Source organism: Tachypleus tridentatus, chromosome 8 (assembly GCF_004210375.1).
Source record: "Tachypleus tridentatus isolate NWPU-2018 chromosome 8, ASM421037v1, whole genome shotgun sequence".
Taxonomy (NCBI): Eukaryota; Metazoa; Arthropoda; class Merostomata; order Xiphosura; family Limulidae; genus Tachypleus; species Tachypleus tridentatus.
This window is the reverse complement of record NC_134832.1, coordinates 26841330-26868417: the sequence shown is the minus strand read 5'-3', so window position 1 is coordinate 26868417 and position 27088 is coordinate 26841330. Positions and strand designations below refer to the sequence as shown.

The 27088-nt window shown below is 32.5% G+C and overlaps 1 protein-coding gene across 2 annotated transcripts in view; it reads right to left on the bottom strand.

The window, feature by feature from the left end:
• Positions 1-27088, bottom strand: part of CSN8 (COP9 signalosome subunit 8) — a 41667-nt gene that overhangs the window by 10449 nt on the left and 4130 nt on the right. Inside the window, exons 3-6 of one of the 2 annotated variants that reach the window (XM_076447836.1) lie at positions 22401-22449; positions 16790-16919; positions 10422-10529; positions 1519-1581 (exon numbers count right to left, since the gene is read on the bottom strand). In XM_076447836.1, coding sequence (XP_076303951.1) covers positions 1519-1581; positions 10422-10529; positions 16790-16919; positions 22401-22449 — 350 coding nt within the window. The remainder of the gene's footprint in view (positions 1-1518; positions 1582-10421; positions 10530-16789; positions 16920-22400; positions 22450-27088) is intronic. The other variant, XM_076447837.1, reaches the window with a different exon arrangement.

Below are 27088 nucleotides of genomic sequence, written 5' to 3'. Positions count from 1 at the left end.
AGGTAATGGCCAATTTCATGAAAAGAAGAAAAATCTCTCCAGAGCATGATGACTGCCTAATACATAACATAAAGTGATGAGAGATAACATAAGAGGTAGTACAAAAGAGAGAAACAAATGAAAATTGGGCACTAGCAAGAAAAATGAAAGTTAAGCTCCTCCTCTTCCCAACAAGTAAAACAGGTTAAAAAAAAAATCCCAAAATTGGAAATCATAGCTGCACAATGGGCTTTTGTGCTCTGCCCACCATGGGTTGATATCAAAACCCAGTTTTTAGTGTTTTAAGGCTGCAGACATACCTCTGTACTACTGGAGGGCATGAATATATGCAATCATTGCACTGACTGATCTAAGTGCAAAGTGACTTTCATGTGAAAATCAAGAATACTTTTCTTCTCTTGAGAATTTTTAAATATCATTTGCATAATATCTAAAACTTCCTAAATAAAGTTTGTTTTTTCAGAAAAACTATATTTTATCCATTATTTTGTCAGAGTTGTTACAACAAGAACTGTCTAAAGTAACAAAACTGCAAGAAAATGTTTATGATATGACTCTGTAGAGAGACTGGGCCTATCCAATAAATTTGGTAGGTAAATGTAGTCATAATTTAGTGGTATGTGGTATAGATATACAAAGTGTGTAAATGGTTATGAACATGTATATTATTACAATTTACTCATAACATACCCAGTCTTTTTTTTTTTAAACATAGAATAACAAATAAAAATGTACAGAAAACAGTTATTCTAACATTACAAAATTGATTTGTACTTGTACGCTGTACTTGCTAAGCCTAATTTATTCTCTCCATTAGGGGGAGAAGACTAATTTTTGCAGACTTTAAAAATATATTTTAGAAAATCAATACAATTATCAAATTACTATAATGATACACATAAAACCACTGTAATTTACCTGGCTTTCTACCTAAGCTATAAGTGGGTTAAAATCATTTCTGTATAAACCATGGTTTTACTCAACAGACTTGAATGTTTCCAATACAACTATTGCTTTCCTCTTCAAGCCAATTACAAACAACTGTCAGATGTGTGGAAATTGAAATATTCTTTTTCAATTGGTTATAAACATGTACTAAAGAAAAATAGGCATAAGTAAACATGAGGTTTCAAAATAATGTAGTAGTGGGAAGGGCTATCTTGGTAGATTTGTAAATACACTGATATCTTAGCAAATCAAAAAGATAAGACACTCATATTTTAGGCTCTCCACATCTGAAATTTTAGTTTCTAATGAATCATTTACTACAAATGTTGTATGGTCATTGTAATAAATTATAAACCTAGTTATAAGACTAGAGGATATTTAGTTGTTTTCACAACATTTACTTTCAGATTAATAAATTATGATATATACAGTATTAACATTTAAATTACAAGCTACATTTTGATGCCAATTTAATTGATATACATTGTTAACAAAGTTGTTTAATTACATTCTGAAAAATTAAATTTCAACAACATATTAGGTTACGATGTTTTCAAATTTGAAACTTACCAGGTCGTTTGGGTAAGATCATTTTGGATGAAGAATCCACTGACCAGCCATAAGATGACACAACTGGAAAAACAGCACACTAAAGCTCAAAATGTAAACCTCATATGCAGAAGTCAAAATAATACAAAGTGCTATCAACTACATTGGGCAATTAAACATTTTATGATATCTATCTAGACAAGGAGATTACTAAACCCAAAGAGAAGATATATCTTTTGTAGTAGCTTACTGTCCAGTTAACATTTTCTTAAACTGAAACTACATTTTCAATAATACTGACAATATAGCTATTTCTTGATCTCCAGAATCTCCATTTTTTACCCATCTAAGCACTGAAAATGCTTGTTCCAGTCTTTTTTACCCCATTAAAATTACCTAGACAAATTCTAATGTGCAAATTTCTTCACTAACTTCAGTGCACCCTCTATCAAGGTACTGCATATAAACATCTCATTCAGATAATGTAATCACTTTTTTGAGACATAAATTGGCTTTTAATGGGCAGGTGTTGCAGGAGAGTGTCAGTGGAGATAAGTTAACATTATCGAAAATATATTTTCAGTTTAGTAAAATGTTAACTTCCAAAACATACTTACCATCCACTGATACCAAAGATAGAATCCCACATTCAAAAGGGGGAGAGGGCCAGTGCAGGCATGATCAATATATAAAGAGTCTGTATAAAACAGAAATGTACAGAGATAAAAATGGTAAAAGAGTGGGGGTACTACACCACATTCAGAACAGGTATGTTGAACCAAAGAAACAGAACTTATCTAGTATGAAATTATTAACACTCATGTTTTCTCCCTAACCAAGTGGATAAGGATTATTCTTATTCTTGACCCAAAATGATGAAGACATGGTACCTGTACTAAACCAAGAACTTCAGATGGGACAACTTTGCATTTGTAATTATGGATAGATAGTGGATTTCTTCCATGAACAATATACAAAACTAATAATAATCATAAGAAGAGAGCTGTGCACCCTTCTATAGGATAGCTTTGTGTCAATTCTGAATCAGAATTAGAAGTAGGCTCTCACAGAGGCTGGTGCCACTCTTAATGACACATGGAAAAACATCCAGGGGTCTGAGTAGAAGAGACCCCAATTTTGCCCTCTTCTTCAAGAGTGGAGGAGCATACTCAAACACTCCACAGGAAAAGCCCCTGTCTGCCATCCCAATGACTGGAAACTGAAGGTGGTAATGACTTCCATGCTCCACTAGTAGTCTGGAAATAAGAGTATATGATTGAGGAAAATATTCACTTTTGGTTAAAGTCTAACAGATAGGGTCAAAATAGCTACAGGCAGTATCAAAACTGTTCAGAAGAGGAAACTGCAAGATCATCTTTGTAATGAGATAGGAAAGTATTAGTAGTAGTACACACACCAGCCTGCACGTCTTCCAGAGGACAATTCAACTGGGCAGCTAACGACATAGAGACACGACGAATCTGGCGAGATGTGACATGCAAAAGATTCCTTTTCTGTAATGACAATCCACTGCAGATCTTGTAAACCAACTGCAAAGAAACTATCTTGTTAGGGTAATGGAAAACAGAAAAAACATAGTGAATGAATAACCAATTCCTAGTACCCCAAAATGTGTTAGTACAGGCCACATAACACTTGAGGGCCCTGACAGAACATAAATGATCAGGACTGGAGCAGTCATAAAGGTAAGAAATGGTTGACAAACAGATTGGTGAAAAGGATACTTTTCCTTCCATGGTAACCACAGTCTTGCAGTAAAAAAGGACAAATGGGAAATGATAAAGAGTTCTATGTACATGGATTGCAAACAACTCCAACTAATAACTTCCACAGGCCAACAACAAAAACAAATACAACATGAAAGGTAAAACAAAGAAGGTGAAGGTAAGAGATGAAAAGGGGGATGAGACAACGCACATAAAACATGAAAATTCCAATTTGGTTTTTGAAAAGGTTGCTTGGAATACAAAAAGATTTTAGTTGTAGAACAGATAAAACTGGAAGTTCAAAAATCTTTCAATATTTGTAGAGAAAACTATATATGTAAAAACGGCTGATTTGGGTTGAGAACATTTTTTATGTAGAGGAGCAAACAACATTTTGACCTTCTTCGATCATTATCAGGTTCACAAAGAAACAGGTAACTGACCAATAGTTGACCACATGTTTGAAAGAGGTTGTGTAACTGAGTGTAGGAATGTAGAGGGCATGTTTAGATGTTTGATTATATTTATTAATATAGGTATAAAGGTGTTCCTTTGTATTGGTTTATTCTGGGTTTGAGTTGTTGTACAAGTAAGGCTTCTTTAATTTTTATTTGTTTCTGTTTGTTTCTTTATTTAGTATTTGGGTGTTTTCTATGTTTATGTTGTGTTTATTTGATTTGCAGTGTCCGAAAACATGCAAAGGTGATTTTGTGTGTTCTTTGAATCTGGTTTCCATTTTTCTACTTGTTTCTCCAATATAGAAGTCGTGGCAGTTATCACATCATATTTTATAAATAATGTTGGTGTGGTGTTTGGCAGTGTAGTTTTTACACAGTATAGACCTTAGTTTTGTGCCTGGTTTTTGAATAAATTTAGTATTAACTGGAATGTCATATTTTGTTACTAGTTTTTGCCAAATATTGGTTATTATTCTGCTGATGTCGAGAATATATGGTTTCGTGATTTTTTAATTCGCGAGATATATTTACTTTTGTTGTTGATTTTGCTTTTTGTCTAGGTGTGTGAGTATAATGTTTTCTATGGTTTGTGGAGGAAACTTATTGATGTTGATGAAGTATTGTTTTATTTTGTCTAATTCATTGTTAATTTTATCTGGCAAACATAGTTTTATGGCTGTTTATTTGGTTTCTTAGTATATTGAGTTTTTGTTTTGTTTCATGTGCTGAGTCCCAAGGAATGTATAGTCCAGTATGGGTGATTTTTGGGTGGTTGTTGAACATGAAGTTTGTCTTCATCGTGGTGAATTCTATGAGGGTTGCTGAGAATGTCTATTTGGAATACCTAAAAATTGTGGATAAAGCCTTATATAAAAAATCACTAGATGAGGCAAAATTCCTCTCAAATGTCTAAGTCATAAAAGGGGATATATATAGTAGATATTTCTGAATGAAAAGGATTTAAATTCCTTTTAATACACAACTAACCATAAATATTCCATTTCTGTTTGATAATCTGTCATGGTTGGACTTAGGAGAGATTTAGTTAAATACTGAGAAATCTTAGGAGTTAAACCTTTATGTTGAGCAAAAGACTGCATAACTTCCAAGCATGAAAATTGAGTTTCCAAACATCTGGGTGGAAAGTGTCTGATCAAGGTTATCTCAGGAAAGACTGCCAATGTGAAAGTGGTTGAGATGGACATTCCTATAGATAGTGAAGAAGCAAATACCATGTATGAGCTGGCTAATATAGTGTAACCAAGAGAACCTGACAGGGAGTAGAACAAACCACAATCAGAACCCACAGCAATAGATGAAATAAGGAAAAGACATACAGATATAAACCTGTCCAATCCAGACTGCTAATGCTCAAGGATGAGGTACTGGAAACCAAAAACACTGCAGCTGAGAATTCCAATAAATTGCAAAAGCTTCAATCATTGGAGACATGAACTGAGAGCAAATCCACTGAAAAACCTCATGATGTAGCATCTATTTTATTGGAAGAATCCAGATGGGTTGAGACAAGTGATGTGCAATTAAATTCATCACTCCTGGAACATGACACATTAAAAGACTAGTATGATGGAAATTAGGCCAGTACAGAAGATTCAAGGTAGAAAAACCAAGGTTTTGTGAATGTGTGCCTCCTTGATGAGAAACCTGAGGTACCACCATGAAATTGTCAGAATGTATCAGCATAATTTTTCCAGTCATGAGAGACAGACCTTGAATCACTGGCCAGTTTATCTGCAGGGACTTCAAGAACATTGATCTGAAAGAATACACTCATCTCTGTCCAAAAACCCTGGAACTTCTGACCTTGAATATAAACTCCCCATCACTGAAGAGATGCGTCTTTGAACAGATGGATCTTGGGACAAGGTGGCAGAATGGGTATCACAATAATAGTATTGCTCCATTCCAACCACTATTTGAAATAAACAATGCTGTTTTTGAGTAATGAGACAGGATGATCTAAAGGATCAGAATGCATGATCAATAGATTGTACAGTGACTATTGAAGGAACTTCATGCATATTCGTCTCAAAGGAATGACCAGCTTGGGGGACGCCCATTTTCCAAAAAAGAGAGAACCATCTATGCAGTAGCAGAAGGAAACATAAATAAAAGCCTAACAGCTCCTTCCCTGCATTGAAGCCTGATAAGAATTAAGTGAGACTTAAATGAGATTAAAAATCACACTTAGATGGATGAGATATTACATTAGAGACAAAGCAGATTTCTTCAGTCTGATAAGGAAGTCTGCTTTTGCTAGTTCTGAAAGGAGAATCTGACAGTGTTATTCTTCTAACTGATGGGATACAGCCAATCATCCATATAATGATGTGCGCACAAGCCCAAGGAATGCAGGTGACAAGAAAAGACTCGAACAACTCTGCACAAGACATAAAAGTGCTGATACAAGACCAAAAGGTAGAGCTCTGAACTGTAGCACCTGACCTTTGTGCACAAACCTGAGAAAATTCAAAGAAGACTCTGCAATAGGAACATGCAGATAAGCATCAGTAACATTAAACTTGGTCACCAGAACCCTAGTGCAAAGTGCTATTGTACATTAAAAAAAGATTCCATGATACAGTGGAAATGATCTAAAAATTGTGTAAAACCAAAACAGATCAATGATAAGATGTTAATTTCCTGTCTTCTTGGTTTAACAAATAAACTCCTGGAAGAACTGGATAGAGACTCCCTCTACTTCCCTTTTGACTAACAACTTTCTGATCGCCTGGGAATGAAGCTCCACTCACCGTAGTTATGCAAGGTGAAAAGGCAACAGAATGAGTAGAGAATGGTGGAGGTAATGTAAATTGAATAAGCAGCTCAGAGCCAGAACATGGAGTGTCCATGCATCTCTGGTCAAAAGACTCCAGATGTCCAGGAAGTGATGTAATCATGCTTCCACTGTTTGCCTGCTTGCAGGATAATCACCAATGCCATTTTTGTCAGTCATCCCACACTTAAAGATCCTCAAAATTACAGATACATCCTATTATGGGAATCAATAGACCTGAGAACTGAAGGAGGGAAAGGGTGGGAAACACTAAAGGTTGATATCCAAGTAAATGGGCTGTATCAATTTGAAATTCTAACATCTCTGGAGCTCTAGCAAATAACAAGGGATGGAAAAAAGGAGTCTACCATAACTCCCTGAGGGCAGAAGATGGTAAATATTTTCTAACAAAGTGTCTCCATCCAATAAATCCCAATAACAAGCCAGCTAGGAAACAAAACAAAGAACTGACAAAGACAATCTAACTGAGGTCGAGATCAGCAAAATCCCCAAATTGTCTTCAACTGACAGGCTTAAGATAACAGTTGAAGATAAATACCTCATGACAATCATGAGAATAAAACAAATCTGAGAAAAATATGATCTATTAAAAATGATCCCGGGTTCCAATCATGACCCCTACAGGTCCAAAAGGGGGTTCCATCCATTGAGAATATAAATAAACATCCTCCTGCCAATGATATGCCAAAGTTTGTTGATACGATAAACATGGGGGATAGGGCATAGCTATTCTGTTGTGTCAATGAATGGCAAATCTCTCAGCACGAAAAGCAACATCAGAAGGAGGAGGAGGAGAAACCAAGTAGTCACTTGCCATCCTTTCTGCTAACAAAAGAATAGAGTCAAATGCAATGGTGTAGACCTCCAAAACCTCACAAACATGAGTAACCAACCAAAAAAGTGGCTGAAGGTGGTTGATCAAAATGATCCTCCATTGAGGCCAACCTAGTAAAAGGAGGAGCTAGAAAAAGCGAGTCTACATTCTTGCCAGTCATTTCTAAGTCATTTACAAAAGTTGCCTCAGAACCCTCTGAAGAGACAACCTTGGTCTGCATATATATCTCTTTCTCACATCATCAACACCTTTGACTGAGTGACCCTGCCCTGGCTGCTGACAAAGGCCAAATATCAGAGGTGGAAGAAAAGAGAATGAGTTGACCACCATAGTAGAAGCACTAACTCTTGAATTTATGCTCGTCACTATATATATTATTTTTAATTACATAAATTATAAATATAAAAGAAAACACAAAATATAGAAATGCCAACCATGTTCAAAGTGGCAATGAAAATGGTGAATAAGTAAAATGCTTATGCTAATAGAAACCCCTGCAAAATGCTTTATCAAGAAAAGTGATTACATTATCTGAATACGGCATTTATATGCAGTATCTAGATAGAGGGTACACTGAAGTTGGAGAAATTTGCAAATCAGAATTTGCTTAGACTGCAGAAAGCATTTTTAATGCTTAGATGAGCAAAGAGTGGAATCCCTGGAGATCAAGAAATATCTAAAATGTCAGTGGAGATAAGTATGTTTTGGAATACCTAACTATCCACTTATTGAATAAATGAAGGTTTGGTATAACACATTTTGGATTTTTTACCATTGTTTTACACAGAAAGCTTAAAACAAAGTAAATTAGTAAGTACATACATTGAAATATATAAATAGATAATAAATGTATTTGGTTTGTAGTACAATGGAAATAAGAATAAAATGACAATAAGATATGGATTCTTGTGTGTTGCACATGAAAAAGATCAAATACTGTTTGTTATCATTTGTCTTGGTTGTGAGGTTTTGTGTGTTGGGCATGATTATTTATAAAAGATGACTGTGGCTTGTTAGTGATAAATTTCAATGAACGAATGGAACACAGTCCACTTGTTTTAAAATATGTATAATGAAACAAGTTAATGGTAAGCTATGAAGAGTTTATAGTACAAAATGATATGTTATAAAAGTTGGAAGCACATCCTCATGGTAATAATGTTAAAAGTTATTCAATACACTCAGTTTCAATGTATGAATAAAGCTCCAGAAACACATCTACTTGTATAAAGGTATTACTTAATACATATTGACATGCTATTTGTTAATACAAAATTAAAAAAATAGTAAGTAATAAACTGAAAAATTTTACAATGATAATAAAATTATCTTATCAATCAGATAACTTTAATGTTGTAGAGATTACTAAAAAAGCCTTAAAAAAGTTTCTACAGAAAGTATTTTCAATTGTGAAAGTGCCATGTTTTAAGTAGTTTGGGTTATATTAAAATTACAAAAAGGGTAATAAAGATACTATGTTTTTATTAATAATTTTTCTAATTTATATTCTAGATATGTAATATATCTCATACTATGCATTTCAAAAAGGAAAATAAAGTAGCGTATATATTTCATACTATATGCTTAAGAATTATGAAAATAAATTGCTTTTCTGTAACAACAGGAGCAAATATAAATGTATTGTCCTGGTACTCTGAATAAAATTATAATTTGAAATTTAGCTATGTAAAAATACTTCTTGTGTCATTAGAGGTCATTAGTTGCTTCTTATAAGTTGCTAAATTAAAGAATATAATTTTATTCAGTATTCCAAGACAGAAAGATTAACTTCAAGCACCTGAGCTCAACTTCCTCATGTTATACTTAAATAAATTTAAGAGAAATGGAGGAGGACAAGTATATAAAAACTATGTAAGAACTATTGAGGTACAGTTTACAGTTCTTTTAAGAACATTTACTTTTATTTTCTTCTGTAAGGATGAAGGTTGGGAGTTTCATATAGCAGAAATTTTAGGGTGGTTTTGTTTCTACTATAAGAACTTTATAACAGTAACTGCCTTCAGATGGTGAGGAACAGCAGGACTGACACATTGTGGGTGAAAGTACTCAACTCCATACCCTTAATTAATTAACTGATTTCCCACTTTAGTTCACTGGCTTAACATAAGTATTTGGATTTTGTCTGGTAAATGGGATATCCCCAATGTACTTAGAAGCTGTTATCACAAGCATAATCCATTATTACTTTAAGGTAAAAAATATGAAGGACAATATAAACTCAACAAAAACCCTTTAATGCTTATTTTACACACACACACACACACATATATATATATATACATATATCAAAGCCACTGTCTGTTGGTAACAATCAAATTGCCTCAGTGGTTAGGCACCTGGATTTCCAGCAAAAGTCTTATGTTCAAATTCTCATACAGCTGAGGTTTTTATTATTTTAAGAGAAATAAGTGGTCATATTTAGAGCAAGCTCTTTCAATATTCAGAAAAACATGAATATGATGTTTTTATAGTATGTTTTAAAACATACTATGATGTTTTAAACTGAAATTTGTTAAGATGAGATTTCAAAACACTGGATGCCAAAGTGGTTCATGGCTACAGCTCTTAATTCCCATATGGAATTCTTGTGCTCAATTCCAAATTGAGTTGGGAATTTATGTTAAATTATTTTTTTTAAATAAATTATCATATTTACAGCAGGTTCTTTCAATATCATTACACATTAAATCAGGGATTTAAGAAATTTGTTAATATTAGAATTAAAAGACCAAACTACCTCACTTTTTCATTTCAACTGAACATTTCTTACATCATCTATGAAATAAAGTTTATATTATAATTCTGAATAAAATTTAAAATAGTTCAGAAATAATGCATAAAAGAAAACATTACTTTGTGAGAGAAAGAAACAGTAGATGGATGGCACAGCAAAATCAGAAAAGCTTAGCAAAAATTAGGATAACAAAAGCTCCTGAGGCAGCAAAGTGAAAAGCACAACCTCATGCCTAAAGACAAGCAAACAGGTTTAGGCTACTATATGTTTTCTCCATGTATTTAACAGGCACATCAGCTAATGCACAGATGAATGTCCTAATCATACTAACCTTTCACAACCTGGTTTGAAGACATTCCTAAAAATGATGCAGTATCATCTACACCAATAGAAGAATAGGCTTTAGCCACTAATTGAACAGCTCTGGTTTTTGTTGCATCTAAGAAGAATAAAACAATAAGCATGAGCTATTAAATGTAAGCCTTCAAAGTCTATACCTTCATTAAATGAAATATATTCATTACAAAATACTGGCTAGAAAAAAATGTCAACAACACATTTAATCAAAATGTGAAATTTATTAGTGAAAAAACCCCACAAAAACACAAATATATATTTATCTAAACAACAATATTCACTTCAAAATATAATCTACACAGTGTTTCAAAGGCTCATTAACCAGTTACAGATATAAAATTTTCTTGTCTAATTATCTAATTTCTGTGAAACAGTAATACATACATGGTCTGATCAAAAAGTTCTAAGACTTCTTCTGTTACAGGTGCCAGTACAGAGGCAGTGAGCTTCACTGAGGTGTGTACAAAGTACAAATAGTGATCTACCCCATGAACGAGCCATTTCTCCAGACCTTATATCCGTGTTGCAAAAAACTTGTTTAAAGACAGATGTATCTCTTGCCCCTGTCATAATAAAAATGGACAAAAAAGAAGAGCAATGTGTTTGCATCAAGTTTTGTGTGAAAAATGGTTAAGGAGGAACAGAAATCCTTGAAATGTTAAGAACTGCCTTTGGTGATGACTGCTTAAGTAAGGCTGTCATTTATCAGTGGATAAAATGCTTCCAAGATGGCTGGGAATTGTTCAAAGATGATCCACCTCCTGGGTGACTGTTGACATCCTCCACTGATGAAACAGTTGCTAAGGTGAAAGAAAAAATTTGAAGTGATAGATAATTAACCATCTGTGAAATTGCTGATGAACTGGACATTTCCTCTGGATTGTGTGAGGTGATCCCAACTGAAAAACTCTGCATGCGTTGAGTGTCTGCAAAATTTGTTCCAAGGCTATTGACGGATGACCAAAAGTTTCACTGTCAACATGTGTGCAAGGATCTGAAAAGAAGGCTAAAAATCAAGGTATTGTTTATCATGAATTCAGACCTCATGGCCAGACAGTTAACAAGGCCTTTCATAAAGGGGTCTTAATTCACTTGAGGGAGAAAGTTACAGTAAACTGCCATGAGCTGTGGGAGAATGGTAACAAGTTTCTTCATCATGACAATGGGCCTCCACACACTGCTGTGTCTGTTCAAGAATTTCTGGCAGAAAAAACATTCCTGTCATCTTGCCCCGTGTGATTTTTTTCTGTCCCAAAAAAATCAAAATTAAGGTGAAAGGAAAGAGATTTGATGACATTCCAACCATCCATAATAATGTTAAAGCAGAACTTAGTCACATAACAGTTGAAGACATCCAGCATTGCTTCCGAAAATGAAAGCAACGTTGGAACAAGTGTATCATCTAGGGGAGATTATTTTGAAAGGAATGGCATATAATAGTGATGCATATACATTATTCTTTGGAATAAAAGTGAAGTCTCAGAACTTTTTGCTCACACCTCGTATATATAATTTTCTGTAGAACAAGAAGTTTTCCTTCCAAATGACAAAGCCCCCACTTACATGAGCATTCGAAAGGAAAAAAAAAATCAAAATCAAATATACTTTTACTCTTTTTTCTCTTAGACACAAGAGGGATGTAAAGTTCTGCATACTTTGGCAAATACAATTAGTAATGTGTTTATAGTATGTACCAGAAGGCTTATGCTACCTGTACTTAAAAATAAATGCATTTTCTTCTCCATTTTTAAATTCTAACTACATAACCCATAATACAAAGAAGTGGTGACAAACTATCTCTATACAGCAAGTAGAACACACTAATGGTAATACAAGACATAAATTGGTATTTCAAAGTATTTGTATCTGAAAATTCAATATAAACCTTTTACAGTGTTGTTTGAAAACTACAGCAATCTCCTGCATTGCTTCAGAACATACTATTACTTCTAAGATAAGAGACAATAACAATAAACAAACTGACATACCCATTCTGTTCACTGAAGTCACCCAATATTCGTCAAACAAGAAGTATCAAAGCCTACATGTATAGACATAACTTTTGAACTTCATAAAGCCCAGCAAAAAAATTAAAACTTTTATCACACATCATCAAACCACTATTCTGGTAGTTAATAGAAGTTTACCCTAAACATGTCTAAAGCTTAAACAAAATAACAGAAACCCAAAGCAAACAGAAAAGATGATCCCAAAGTGCTGATCATGCAAATATGATCAACTGCTTTGGATGTCTTGTGACCTTCATGAAGATATAAAACTACTTGGACAAAGCTGGTAGCAATTATGACAAAACATACTTCAAAAGAGTTCAATGAAACCCAAACACAGAGGTTTCACAAAAGAAGGCAATGGAGTTAATTGGTAAAGCAAAAACTATTGGATCTCAATTTGAATTTCATTGTTATCATTCCAGAAACCATTACCCCACAGCGAAACATGGATGGAAAAGACTGCTGGGAAAAAGAAATAAACAGAACTAAATGAAGATAAGCTGAGAAAATAGATTTGCTACATTGAAACCACTGATAGGTTTCATTGGTCTAGATCATGGTTGAGCAACTTCATGGCCACTGAGTGTTCATATCATATGGATTCTATCATTTTCGAATTATCCACTTATCCATATAATGGTATTAAAAGCAAAATATATTTAAACACTTGAAAGTTGAACAATAAAACTATGTTTGCAAGCACATGTAAAACAACACACACTCAATAACAAACATCTAAACCAGACTGACGTTACAAAATGGGCAGAATCTGTGGCAGTGATGAAGCATGTGACATTAGCGATGACATGAAGTAGTGCAGCTGCTTATTATCAAATTTGTGATAAAAAAAAATGGTAGAAAAAGTTAATTCCTAAACTCAAGCTGGCCACAACTGTGCTATCCACTGGCAACATGTGGCCAGTGGCCATGAAGTTGCTCACCCCTGAGATAAACCATACCATACAGGTTATTCACTTCTGTCTGTGAACCAATATAAAATGACTTCAGCAGTACAAAAACAAGAGAACAGATACTAAAGTACTAAAAACATATTAAATGGTCTGATAAGTATCCCACAGATAATAGCATAAGGATGTAATGAAAATAGAGGCCATAGAGCCTTCCCATCTTGTTTCAAATATGCAGGTTGCTGAAGGTTAGGTTGGGGAAAGATACAAGGGTTACCTTAGTCTTCTTATCTCTCTCTCTCTTAAAAGACACTTTGAAGGTGCTACTTCTTGAGGAATAGGAAAAGATGAAAACTAATATATACCAGAAACTTTCAGAACCCATGCCACAATGTATTTAGGCTGTTATCAAGGTGCACAGTTTGCCAACATGCTACAAAGATCAAGATTCCTGTTAATCTGGTTAGGAGATTATACTGATAACTCATAAAACTTAAATCACTACTACCAAGTTTTTAAATCTAAAACTCAAAATATCCTCCAACACGTAGCTTAGCCAAGTTTGTAATATTTCTAAAAACTTTAAAATCATCATTTTTGTAGTACCTAGATTAAGTCCTACAAGTTAAAGTCAACACAAAGACTAAAATGAATTATCTGCAACAACAAACAAACAGCAATGTCATGGCAACAGCCTTTGCCTACACCTAATCACTATCATTTTTATGACATCAGACTTTATTCTTTATTGTCAAAAGTAACAATTGTTTTTAGTTTTCTTACTTTAAACTTAAAATTAAAACTCATTGACCCTTCCATTATGGGTTGGGTGGATTTCACCTAGTTCATAAGGTTCCACAAAAGTATCCATAAGAGTAAATATATTATAATTTTGGGTAATGTAAGCATGTGTTAACAAAATTTTGCATGTTATTGGTAAACATTACAAGGGTTTTGTATACAAAGTATTAAGGTTTTGAATTAAGTATTAAAATTTGTTTAATTAAAGTTTTATTTGTAAATTTTTTTCTTTTGGAATGTTGACAATACAACACGCAGAGTAATTTTCATTTTAAGATTAAAAATATATTTATGCATCAGAGTCTTCAAATATTGCAATTGAAATCTTTATAGCCTCCAAATAATTATTAAATGTTTTTAAGAAAAAACTTTATATTTTATTTTCTATTTTCACCATTGAATCAGTATTTCTATATGTGTTTGGTAAATTTTATCAATCTTATAAACACCATAAAAAATTGGGAAATGAATTTTTTTTTTCTACAATGACTACAAATTACAACTTGAAAATACAAACATTTATTTTAAATATCTTATGTGTTATAATATTATATATTCCTATATATTTATTATTTTTATTACACTGACCTTCCAGCTACTGCTGGTTAACATCAAAGATTCAACTTACCAGCACGAAGATTTGTCTTGAAAGAGAGATACCACTTATATTTGAAATTGGCCAAAAAACCATTTAGGGGCCATTCTGAGATTTTGACTGGTTATATATATGTGTGTGTGTGTGTGTGTGTGTGTGTGTGTAAATGTATATAAGGAACCTTTTCTAAAAATGTAAAGAGGTAAGTGGGGCCATTGTGTTTGATTTAGTACAAGAGTAATATCTCAGAAAACAGAAAAAAAATTTTTTTTATTTTATATTCTAGCTTGTCAATATTTGTAATCTGAGTTCCTAATTCATACAAAACTATAGTCTTCGTATTTTGACATCACAAGCATCTAATTTAAACCAGTGCTGTATTCAACATACCACTTGATACACAAAAGTTGATGTTTAGGTGCAATTTTCAATATTTAAATTAAGAAATTTAATAATGTATGATACCAAACTCTGAATTGTAATCTACCAAATATAATAACATAAATTCATAAAATAGTAGTTTCTGCTAACAAAATTTTGAATGTAAGTCAACAAATTTGATGGCATGGCCACTGACCAATGATCCATATGGAAAGGGTCAAGTTCTTCCAATCACAAGAGAACTTACAAATGTCTTTGTGCATAATGACAAAGAGAAGAAATGTTTTTCTATGTATAATCTTGCAAAACATGAAAAACATCCAATTATTAAGCAGCAATGAAATATTCAAAATCATCAAGCTATATGATGACCTTGTATATTAATACCCACTACTTAAGAAATTAATGTAAGGTACAAACCTTTATATTGTACCTATAAAATGTACATACTGTAAGGTCCAATAAGCCTGAGCTCACTGTCAATCTTTCAAATTAAATTGTATAGAAATTAAAACATATTTAGTATTTTCATACACACACACACACACACACACACACACACATATAAATACAGTCTTGAAAGTTGAAAACATAATTAAATTGATACCATAAAACAATGGAGAATAAAAATAAAATATTGAATTATAAAAGAAAATAATACGAAGTACCCACTTGACAGAATTACTGTCACTGACAAATATCAGCAGCTAAAGTTTATGTGCAAAAATAAAACAGCTATGCACACATATAAAAGGAAGTTGTTGATTTTGGGGAGGGAGCAGTGTCTTTCATATTACAAAATATTTGCAATATATAACAATTTTTGTTTCAATTATCTTACATGAAATGGTGAACTCTATTTGTATGATTAGAAAAACTGACTCAATGAATGAACATTGTTCATTAAATACATGCTGGAAACTAACAACTGTTTATTTTGTAATCAAAGCCAAAATACAATCTTAAGCCTTTGCCATTTCATTTATGTCTTAAATTCCTATGTATTCAAGGAATAGAGTACATCAAGACTGGGTCTAAAGTGAAACAATGCATCTTTATTGTTTTATGAAAAGTGCAATATTTAATAAATACAGTAGTAGGTGATATTAAATTACATAGAAACATATATTTTGTTTTATATTTATGTCATACAGAACCAGCAACACATACAACAATTAAAATATCTACTCTTCCACCTGGACTGGATAGTAGGTATCAAATTGTACAGATGTAAGTCTAAGACAATTACTCAGTTGAAAAACTGATATTTTCATATGACCAAACTATTTTTCTAAGGCCAGTTGAATAACGTTTTAAAATATTATTACTTTGTTATAATTCATTTTATGATACTTAATATCAAAATGACTTCTTGAATTTGGTTTAGAATCCAACTATTTGGCACTTTCTCTTCTTGTCTAGAGTTTATGTTAGGGAAAAAACAAATAAAAAACTTTAGAAATGAACCATTAAGAATGAAAAAGATAAGAACAGTGAAAATTCTTTTGTAAGTAAATATTTCTGAAGATATGAACCACTGCAACTTAACACTAAAGCCATTATCAAAATAGAGATAATATAAAAATCAAAACTCAATTATGATACTATATTTTAGACTAATCAGATGGACAAATCTATATTTTACCTTGAATGACATTCATAATTGAGACTAGATGTTCAGGCCATTCCTGTTCTAAACATAAATAAACCCCAGGAAAATCTCGATTCCATAGCTTCTGGCCCACTGCCCAGACATTCCCTATTTCTGGATTAGCCTAAGGTTATAAGATAAAACAACAACATATATTTAATAATAATAAAAGACATTTATATACATAGAAAGTGATGTGTGTGTATGCATAGGTATAATACAAAAACACCTTGCGTGAACTGCCAAACATGGACTTGCAAGATCTGACTGTTAATTCTCAATTTTTACTGAGACAAATTACTAGAAATAGTTTAATTTAAAAACATCAGGTGAGGCTAATAATTTACAATTCTGTGAGTGACTTGCATGGTAGCTCTACATATGTTAAACATTTTACATATATAAAAAAGGTATAAATAATTAACACACAAACTTGTATGATTAAGGGATCCCATTTTATGATATCTTCAATTTTTCAGTAAATCAAATTCTGTTTTGAATCTGAAATACATAAGAATTAAAAGGGCAATGGTCACTCAGAAGAAAGAATAATGAAAATTGTACGCATGGAATCCCATTCTGATAACATTTCTCTCAAATATATTTATTTCAAAAGTAAAACTACCATGGTTACTTGGTTCAAAATTATTCATCTCCTCCATAAAATACAGATACAGTCTATAAGAAATAATGTATAAAAGTTCAACCAAGTTATTAAGAATGACTTAAATAGGAATTGTTTGGATTCATAGGTTGACTGTTTGGGAGTAGGGTGTATGCAAAACATCAGAACTGGATACTAATTAATATCATTTACTCTACCATTGGATACTAATGCATCCAGTTTGACAAACCTAAGTTATTAAAAATGCCTTAAATTAGAAGTGTTTTAATCCAGGAGTTTCCAGTTTGGGTTTGCTGCTTAAGAACAGTATTTTTGAGTTCTGGCTTGACAGTGTTGGCATGCCAGCTAGAATAAACTCAAATGTAAAACACTAATGTGTGTGCAGAATTATTTGTCATTCAAAAGGTAGCATTCTCCTCAAATGAAAATATATTTCTAACAGTTACTCAACTCCATACAAGAAAGCTAGTTTCCTCGAAGTTACACTCATCTACCTTTAAGACATGCATGCCACCAGTCTTGTGAAATTTTCCTCTTAAATTTCACATGAAATATGAACTTGAACTATTGCTTGATGATGTATCATGCAGTAAAACCCTTCAACAATAAGAATGTGCCACATCACCTTGTGCAGGTGCTCCCTCTACATTTACACACAAAAGATCTTCATTCTTTTGTGAGGTAATCAATACAAGTGCAGCAAGAAAGTAGGGAAGAATGGTGGGAACGTGTATGGAGATGAAAATCTATTGTAAATGCATTTTTCAGTTAAAGAAAATATTAACTCCTCATGATCTCTAATCTTTGAATAAATAAAACCTTTGAATTTTATATTGACATGATAGTGGAGAGACCAGAGTGAAATCTATCTACAGAAGTACTCTTCAGCAAGTGTCTGAAGAGTGTTTATGGGGTATGATATCCTGTGACAGGTACACTCTTGTTGGAAGCTAAACCTCATTTAAGATATTCTCTTCATCCATGGAAATATAAGATCCAAAAGGTCTTAACTGTGTCATAATAACAGTCAGAATAGGTACATGAGCATCTCAGTACTTACATGTTCTTAGATGGTCAGTATGTGTAGTGAGGTTGGGGACTGTTCATACTATACCTAGTGTCCAAACCTCCTCAACCAAAAGTCTCTATAGATCAAAACCAATTGTGGGAGAAAGGCACTTGTGATAAATATATGTGCACAGCTTCTTACCTTACCAGTCACAGGAGAAAGGCACCATACTGAACACAACTAGTACGGATACTTATACAACCACCACTTGACCATCAGACTATTATGGACCTCTAATTCTTCTTAAGCAGTTGATGGGGAGCTATCTTAGACTGTCTCAAAAAACAAATTTGGTGAGAGAATACATAAAATGGTTGCTGACTATCAACATCACAATTAAATATTAGTGAATATCATCTACTCCACTCTTAGATACTGTGGGTTCATATCACTGCAGAAGTAGCAGAGATGATAAACAGACATATAACAGCTGGGTATACTGATATTTGTCCAAAACTCACTTGGAGAATGTGATATACATATATGAAATGGGGTGATCTGTACTATGGTCCAGAAAAACCATTATTTCTTTTATCATCATAAATGGACACATGTTCTAGCATGACATTTAGGTCCCAAATAGTGAAAATTATCATTCAAAAGTGTCCTATTGAATAGGAGAGAGAACCTACACAGAGGAGAACCTGACAATATGCCTAGATACCCATCAAGCATCTGCATAACCATGAAACACTATTTTTAATTGCCAGTAAGTACTAAAAAAAAGAAGCAGGCTAATGCACAATTGTGGTGCTAGTTTTTTGCATGATATCCATGGAATGAGTACAGTTTGAATTAAAATATTGAATGTAGTATAATATTACCATAAGCAAAACTAGTTGTCTTGCAGAAAACCCCACCTTACTGACTGAGCCATGGTAGATTGTACAAGCTCATTCTGTTATCCTCGGCTCAATTCATATTTTGGATATGTATACCATGGAAGGCAACACTAGCCACCTACTGGAATCTGAATACTGAACAAAAATGAGGAATGAATAAGTAAATTAATACTCTCATCCCATTACATGCACAGAGTCAACTGAAGAATGCCCACTGGTAGAACTCTGTTACTGAAGAGGAGACAGATGGTGCAGACAGTTTGAGACAAATGATTGTGAAGTAGTCTACATGCCAGCTTAGAGATTTTCCTTAAGCAGTTGGTAGTTATCATAGACTATGTCAGAAAACACATTTTTTCAGATAACATACAAAATGATCATCAACTATCAACATCCAAAGAAGAGTAAATGATCCAGATGAATTGGAGGATCCATCCAAAAAGTGTAAAGGAAAAAGGATTTTAAAAGATGAGGAATCCCAATGAATGAAAAGATGGTGTTGAGAACCCATATAAAAGGAAATGCAGAGGGGATAAAAACTAACAGCTCTGAACAAACATAGAAGTTTGTCCTGAGAAAAATATTTATAAAATAAAGGGGACAGAGGGAAGAGAAATGAGAAAAAAATGGAGAAATACCTTACTGAGTATCCAAAGTTTCAGGAAGGAAGAAATGGTTTATGCAGAGAAGAATTTATAAGTTGTAGAAATGGAAATGTGTAAAATCACTATGAAAGGGAGAAAATATCTATCAGAAGAAGACTTAGCCAAATCACACAGATAAGTGACAAAGGTATTAGGCTTAGTCCACATTCCAGCCTGGATGATCTCATCTGACAGGCTGAGAAACCAAACATAATGGAAAGAAAAACTGTGGAGATGGCAACCTTCCATGGATAAGTCAGAATATGCCAGTATAACAAGTTGACAAACCCAAATATTCAACATGCCAGAGGATAGAGTTCCAGAATATAAGATTCCTTAAAGGAGGCAGGACATACCATATAACATCAAAAGGAGCAAATCAGAGAAAGAAGATGAAAATACTTGAAGAGATGTAGTGCGACAGACCAAAACAAGGTGCTGGAGAAAGAAAGTCAAAACTGTCACCTCACTGATTGTATCCTTCCTCAAAAACATTGTCAAAATGAAAAGAAGAAATCACCAACAAAACATATGAATCTAGTTCCTTGTGAATTTAGGCCTGTGCCTTCTGCAGCTAATGACAAACCAAATTCCTAGGAAGTTGTACCATTAGTATTTTTGACTGTAATAGGAAAGTGAAGATTGAGTGAGAATAGCAGAGGAAGCTAGCTGTGTCAATATAGATGGCCCAATACTACTGGCAGAGAGTAACCATGTGATATGTACATGTTAAGAAATGGTGCAAAAATGATGGTGTATATAGACTGATGTGCTGATCACCAAATTTTTTTTTACCAATGCTTAGAGGGCACAAGGAAATTGAGACAGCTTTATGTGAGACTACTGGAAGTATTAGTTTCAATTTCACTGTCTTGATTCATAATTACTACAATATCTAAAAAAAAAAAATCTCAATTCTTATCACTCAGCACAAGTAATTGATTATAAATTATTCCCAATTTGTTTTAGGCCTGCTAAATTTTATATTTAACTTTTATAACACCACATTTGAAAAACTGTTCATTTACATGTTAAATTTTAAAAAATCTCATAACTCAAATTATGTACAAAAGCACCAATTCTACTCCCAGTGCAGTTCCTTTAAATTGCAAATTTGTTCTTACTATTCTTTAAAATCAAAGAAATAATCTTTAAGACATATGTAACTGATATTCTGCAAGTATCAGGTCAGAAAACTTTCTATATGTAAACCTAATTCTTTGTTTCAATCTTCATTAGTCTGTAGTGATATCTCATCAGGGGAAACTAAATCTATGATTCCACTCTGGGAAGAGCTTCGTGACTAATCTGAGACACCTCTAATAGGATTAATAGCTTACTATAAATGGTCTACCTTTTAAATGAGTATATTTATTCTGCAACTATGAATATTTCAGAGTTTCATACACACAAAAAACAACTCTACACTAGGAATACACTTAAAAAGACACTATATTTCAGCTTTATGTAGTTGTGTTTTATAGCTTTCCTATTAAAAACCAACCCCAATCCTATTTTTTTTTGTTACTATTATTTAAGTGGTCTATAACCATACTATAGTAATTGTATGTGTTGGTAAGTCACATTAACATTATCTGAACTTTTATAAACAATCTTTTTTCCCCTAAAGACCTTAACATTCTACTTTCAAGGTATTAAACCTATTATTTTATCATCTTGAAAAGTATATTTTTTCTTTCACAAATATAATCCAAATTTTCCTTTTTTCCTGACAATACTTTGCTATGGTAATTAAATATAATTTTTTTTTAAATTTAAGAGATGCTTTGACTATATTTCAATTAATTATAATTATTTTTCAAAATGTTCTATTTGTGATTTAATATTTATTGGTGAAACAAAATCTTAAGCAAATTGAACCTGCATAAAAGTCACATTAGCAATTTTGAATATAGTCCACTCTACCACAAGCACATTTTCTTAAATTCTCACATACACGTAGGATCTGGTACTTGATTGCATAAACTGAATTGTATTGTTATCCCTTTTTTTGTATTGTATGAAAAAATAACAATTATAATATATTGTTTTTACTTAAAAATGTAAATTCTTCTTAAGTAGAAATTTAGATGTTTAAAACACAGCATTTATATACACATTAAACTTGTTAATAACACTATGAATAAGGTATTAATTTATATACAAGAATATTTTAAATGACATTTATTTATAAATAGTATTTTAGTCAATTTTGATATTTTTGATAAAATTAAGGTTTTATTTCAAAATCTATTTGATTTGTTGGGAACTAAATAATTTCAATATAAATGTGTATGTGGTTGGGTTGGAGTTCAAATGATTCTCTCTATATACATATGTATACAAACACAAACGTTAGAATTGCAGAAAGAATAAAGGAGCAAGGAAAAACAAAAATACAAAATTCAAAATACAAATTACTTACTTGTTTCACATTTTCTGGTATTCTCTTCCATAAAAACTTGGCATTTGGCCTACATTTTGGTGAAATAATCAAACCAAGTTAAAATATACTAGAAAGGTTAACTAGAAGATACAAGTTTAATATTTCTAAGCCTTTTTCAGTACAGTTAATATCAATACTATCTAGGATTATCACAACTACTACTAGATATAGTCTTAACAGTTACTGGTGAATTCTTTCTAATACATCTGTATCACATTATACAAAAAATGTCAATGTTATGCATCGGGAAGTTAACACAGAAAATACGGGAATGTTGAACAATAAGCATTTTACACTAACACTTCATCAAAAAGGAACACAAATTTTCTTTTATGATATTTTTTATAGATAGTGTTACATATGAATCAGCACTTTCTTTAAGTCTAATAATAATTCATGGCATGAAATAAGATTGTATTAAATTTGTGCTCAAAGCAGAAATTGCCAAACATAAAATATACTCATATTTTATCCAAGTGTGGAACAATGATCCAAATGTCAAGAATAATGAATTACCAAGTAACCTAACAGAATTCAATTTTTTTTCAATAATGAATTACAAGTAACCTAACAGAATTCATTTTTTTTCAATAATGAATTACAAATAACTTAACATAATTCAATTTATCAATAAACAGATCCTATGTTATTTTACTATTGTGGAAAAATTCACTCAATACACAAAACTGAATGCTAATGAGCCATAAGAGATTCTCATTATCAATTAAATCAGATCACTAGAACATTTTTTGTCTTTCATGAAATATTTCTCACAGACTTGGCAATGCTCACACTAGAGTTAAAAAGTTCTACTTCATAACTTTCACAATTTAACAAGTAAATTTATATTTATGCCATTCGTTATCATAAGCATATAGGATGGGAGAAGGGAGCTGAAACACTCTTCAGATTGGCCCTTTTATGAAAATCTGGTCTCATCACCAATCAAGCTACTATCAGAAAAGAAACCTTCAAGATATCTTCAATATCTGTTCAGTGAAGTGAGCAACACTACATATTTTACCACGGATGTAAAGATTTACCATGCAGATGTCTGCTTTGACAGCCTTGACATTACCATATCAGAAATAAAATATTGGTTTGACAAAATTCCTTGTGTATTCACAGATGTTTTCATAGCTGAAGATTACAGCTATGCAACTATTGCAAAATTTTTATGAACTTGAGGAGGAGGTATCAAGGAGTGAGGAAAAAACATGAAAATTAAGAATAAGGAAATTTACTTATTTTATAAAATGTGTTGCTAAGGTTGTTCAAAAGCTCTTTCATAATGGATCCCATGAGTTGCCTGTGTTATACAAGGTTGCATCCATTCTAACAATGATAACAGCAACCTCCTGTTCATCAGGAATCATTCAGTCTTATGTTGAATGAAAACAAACTTACCCTCAAGACAGGTTATTTTCACACAAACTTATAAACACTGGAAGAAATCTAGCTGCACAAGTATATGCCACTAGTTCTAAAAGTGATAAATTCACTTTTGAAATTATTTTTTTACTTCTGTATAATTATGATTTCTTTCTATACTGTTTACTTTCTTTTATGCAAATATTCTTTAGTAAATGTAAACAATTTTGTTTCACAAAAGATTAAATTCTTTCTTCTTAACTTTTAAGAACAAGAGAGAATCTTCAGTATCTGAACAATTGAAATTATTTTAGGTAGGATTACAGTAAATTAATACATTACTACTTTTATCCCTTTTTATTAGATACACTTTTGTGCACTGGCAATACCTAGCATGGAACATGCCTATACTCAGTTCAATTTTATTACTCATCAGTATTTCTACCAATCTACCCTCAAACTGAAATTCTTTACATTGGATCAATGTAAATTAATCTAAAAGACCTTGGGTGTGGTCAAGTATATCAAATGAAAGGGTTTGACCTCCCAAGCCCAAAACTGTAATTAGATCCCAGATCAGTCAGGAGATGATGGAGTTATGACCTAAAAAGTTTGTACATGGAAAAAAACAAAACAACTCAGAACCATTCTATGAACGTCCATGATATGACTAAAAATAATTTTTGAGCAAATATAAAAAATTATTCCATACATCCATGTTCATTATATTGCTATCGCTAAAAAAACACTTTGGGTACTTTTCTAGGAAGTCATACAAGTTCCTGAAAGTCCTGAAATATATAAATCTAGCACATATAAAAAAATTTCAAATGTACATCTCTAAACCTCCAGCCAAAACTACTTAAACAAATACATGTCTCTAACTCACAAACTCTCCATCACACATACAGTATTAAATGTATTCAAATTAACTGAACAATACCATTCCCTTTCATATGTCTATAGTGGAAGCCTGGTGATGTTTGAGTGTCCTTTTGGAAAAAAATATACAACATAATAAAAATTTAAAAAGACTTTAAACTGCTTAATATGTACATAAACCACACTTTTTTCACTGAGATGCAAAACAGGGTATACCATTCCTAAAAAATTGAGCTGTAAAACAAATAAAAGCAAAACTAAATGTTTTTCTTTGTACTTTATGAAATGAGGAGGAGGAAGTTTGATTTTTAAGAGGGATAAGTACATTACTCAAGCATTTTGTCCCTTGGACAAGAAGTTTAAAAAAATTTCACATCTCTATAGCAATTGGGACTCTGGAGTAAAACAAGCGTGTTAGATAAAAACATTTATTTAACTACTATGTTATTAAAAACATTAAAATAAGAAATGAAATTAAACATTTTCTTACTACAAAATAGCAGATACATCAAAAAAATATTTTCAATGAACAACGAAATAAACAAGTTCTTTCCACATTTTAATGTGTTGTTTTTTTATTTTATTATCAGTTTTAAAATGTTTCCTGAAACACTTTAATATTCATTTTGTCACTTGTTTACTTATTTTTACTGTCACATGCAAATAACCATTTAAAACTGTACTGCTAAAATAAACCCCCCATAACAATGTACCAACAACCTTCTTATTTCATTTAGAATAATTTACTGTGGTGAATTAAATGTCAGTGTAACTTCAGTGGGATATTCATAATTCATGCTTGTGATATTTAACATTTCATGTAATTACTTGTGCTTTAAACAAATTCTTTAACTTTTGCACTTTATTACATTCATCTTGAACATTGGTTGGTTGATTTAGTGTTTTATGGTACAAAGCATCTAGACTATCTGCACCAAACACCCGGTAAAAAGTTAAAAGTAAATTTAGTAAAATTCACAAAAAGAAATTAAGGTAAAACAAAACAAAGTTTAAAAAAAACAACACAAAAGCATAAAACCAATGTTTACATCTAGTTTACAACGTTAAGAGAAAAACTACAGTAATTTAAGTCATAAAGGACTTTCTGTAGCATAACTGTAATAATCATAACTCACCAGGAAGACTAACAGGTAAGTATGAAAACCACCATTAGTCACCTGAAGTTGGCCTTTCCTGTCCTGGTTCCGAGTTATTTGATATTATGGACATTTTCAAAAACGAAAGTAATAAAAAGGTATTAAAAATGTGTAGCAAAATTATAATAACAACTTGCCAGGATGACTAAGTAGTAGTTTAAATAGCAGAGTTAGTCACCTAAAGTTGGCCTTTCTAGTCCTTGTTTTGAGTTATTTAATGTTACGACCAGTTCCCAATTTCAAATCAAACTAGACGAAATGAGATTTTTAAAAGGGAGCAACATTATAAAGGTGTAATGTATAAAGTAAAAAACTTAAATGGGATTAAAAAAATTGAAGGCCTTTAAAAAAACTAAAAACATTTCCAAGATGGACAGTGTCACCATCACACAGTCTAATGTTATGGACAAACCCTGAGTAAGAACATGTTTAAAATGATACTATCATTGAGAGTCGTAATAATGATGACAAGAATGTAAAATGTGGCTTATTGTAATCTGAGTGTTACACAAACTACACATTGGTGCATCAGTTCCAGATGAAAGAAAATGATTAGTTAAAAAACTGTGACCAATGTGTAGTCTAGTTAGAATAACTTCCTCTTTCTGATCCTTATGGAAGCAAAATGGCCAAAGTCAAATATAGGGTTTTATGTGGAAAAGCTTGTTTTTGTGTTTCTCACTCCAAGTCGACTGCCAGCTGGCATGGAGCCAAACCTTGAATACAGGACCATAGTCCATGTATGGAACAGGCACAGAAGTGATAGTGCCAGAGCAGATAGTCTTAGCTGCAGTGTCGGCGAGCTTTTTCCCACAAATACCAACGTGGCCCAGTATCCAGAAAAACTGGATAGAAGTAGATGTTAAAGAGAAATAGGCCAGTCGGTTTTGAATATAGGTGAGAACAGGGTGTGAACCAAAGTAAAGTTATTCCAGGGCCAGTAGAGTCAGTATAAATAGTGAAGTTTGAGTACTGCTTAGCTTCTGTGTGATCCAGGGCAAAAGAAATGGCATACAGTTCAGCAGTGAACACAGAAGCTGCAGAGAGGATTCTGTGCACAACCACCAAACCACAACAAACCTCGACAGAGCCCACACAGTCACCTGATTTTGAACCATCTATATAAATAGGAATGGAAGGATGGTGCAAAAGATGTTCAGCAAATAGCAGACAGTATTTCCAATCAGGAGTGTCTACTTTTCTCAGATGACTGAAAGACAGGTCAAATTTGCAGACTGTAAGAAGCCATGGTGGGAT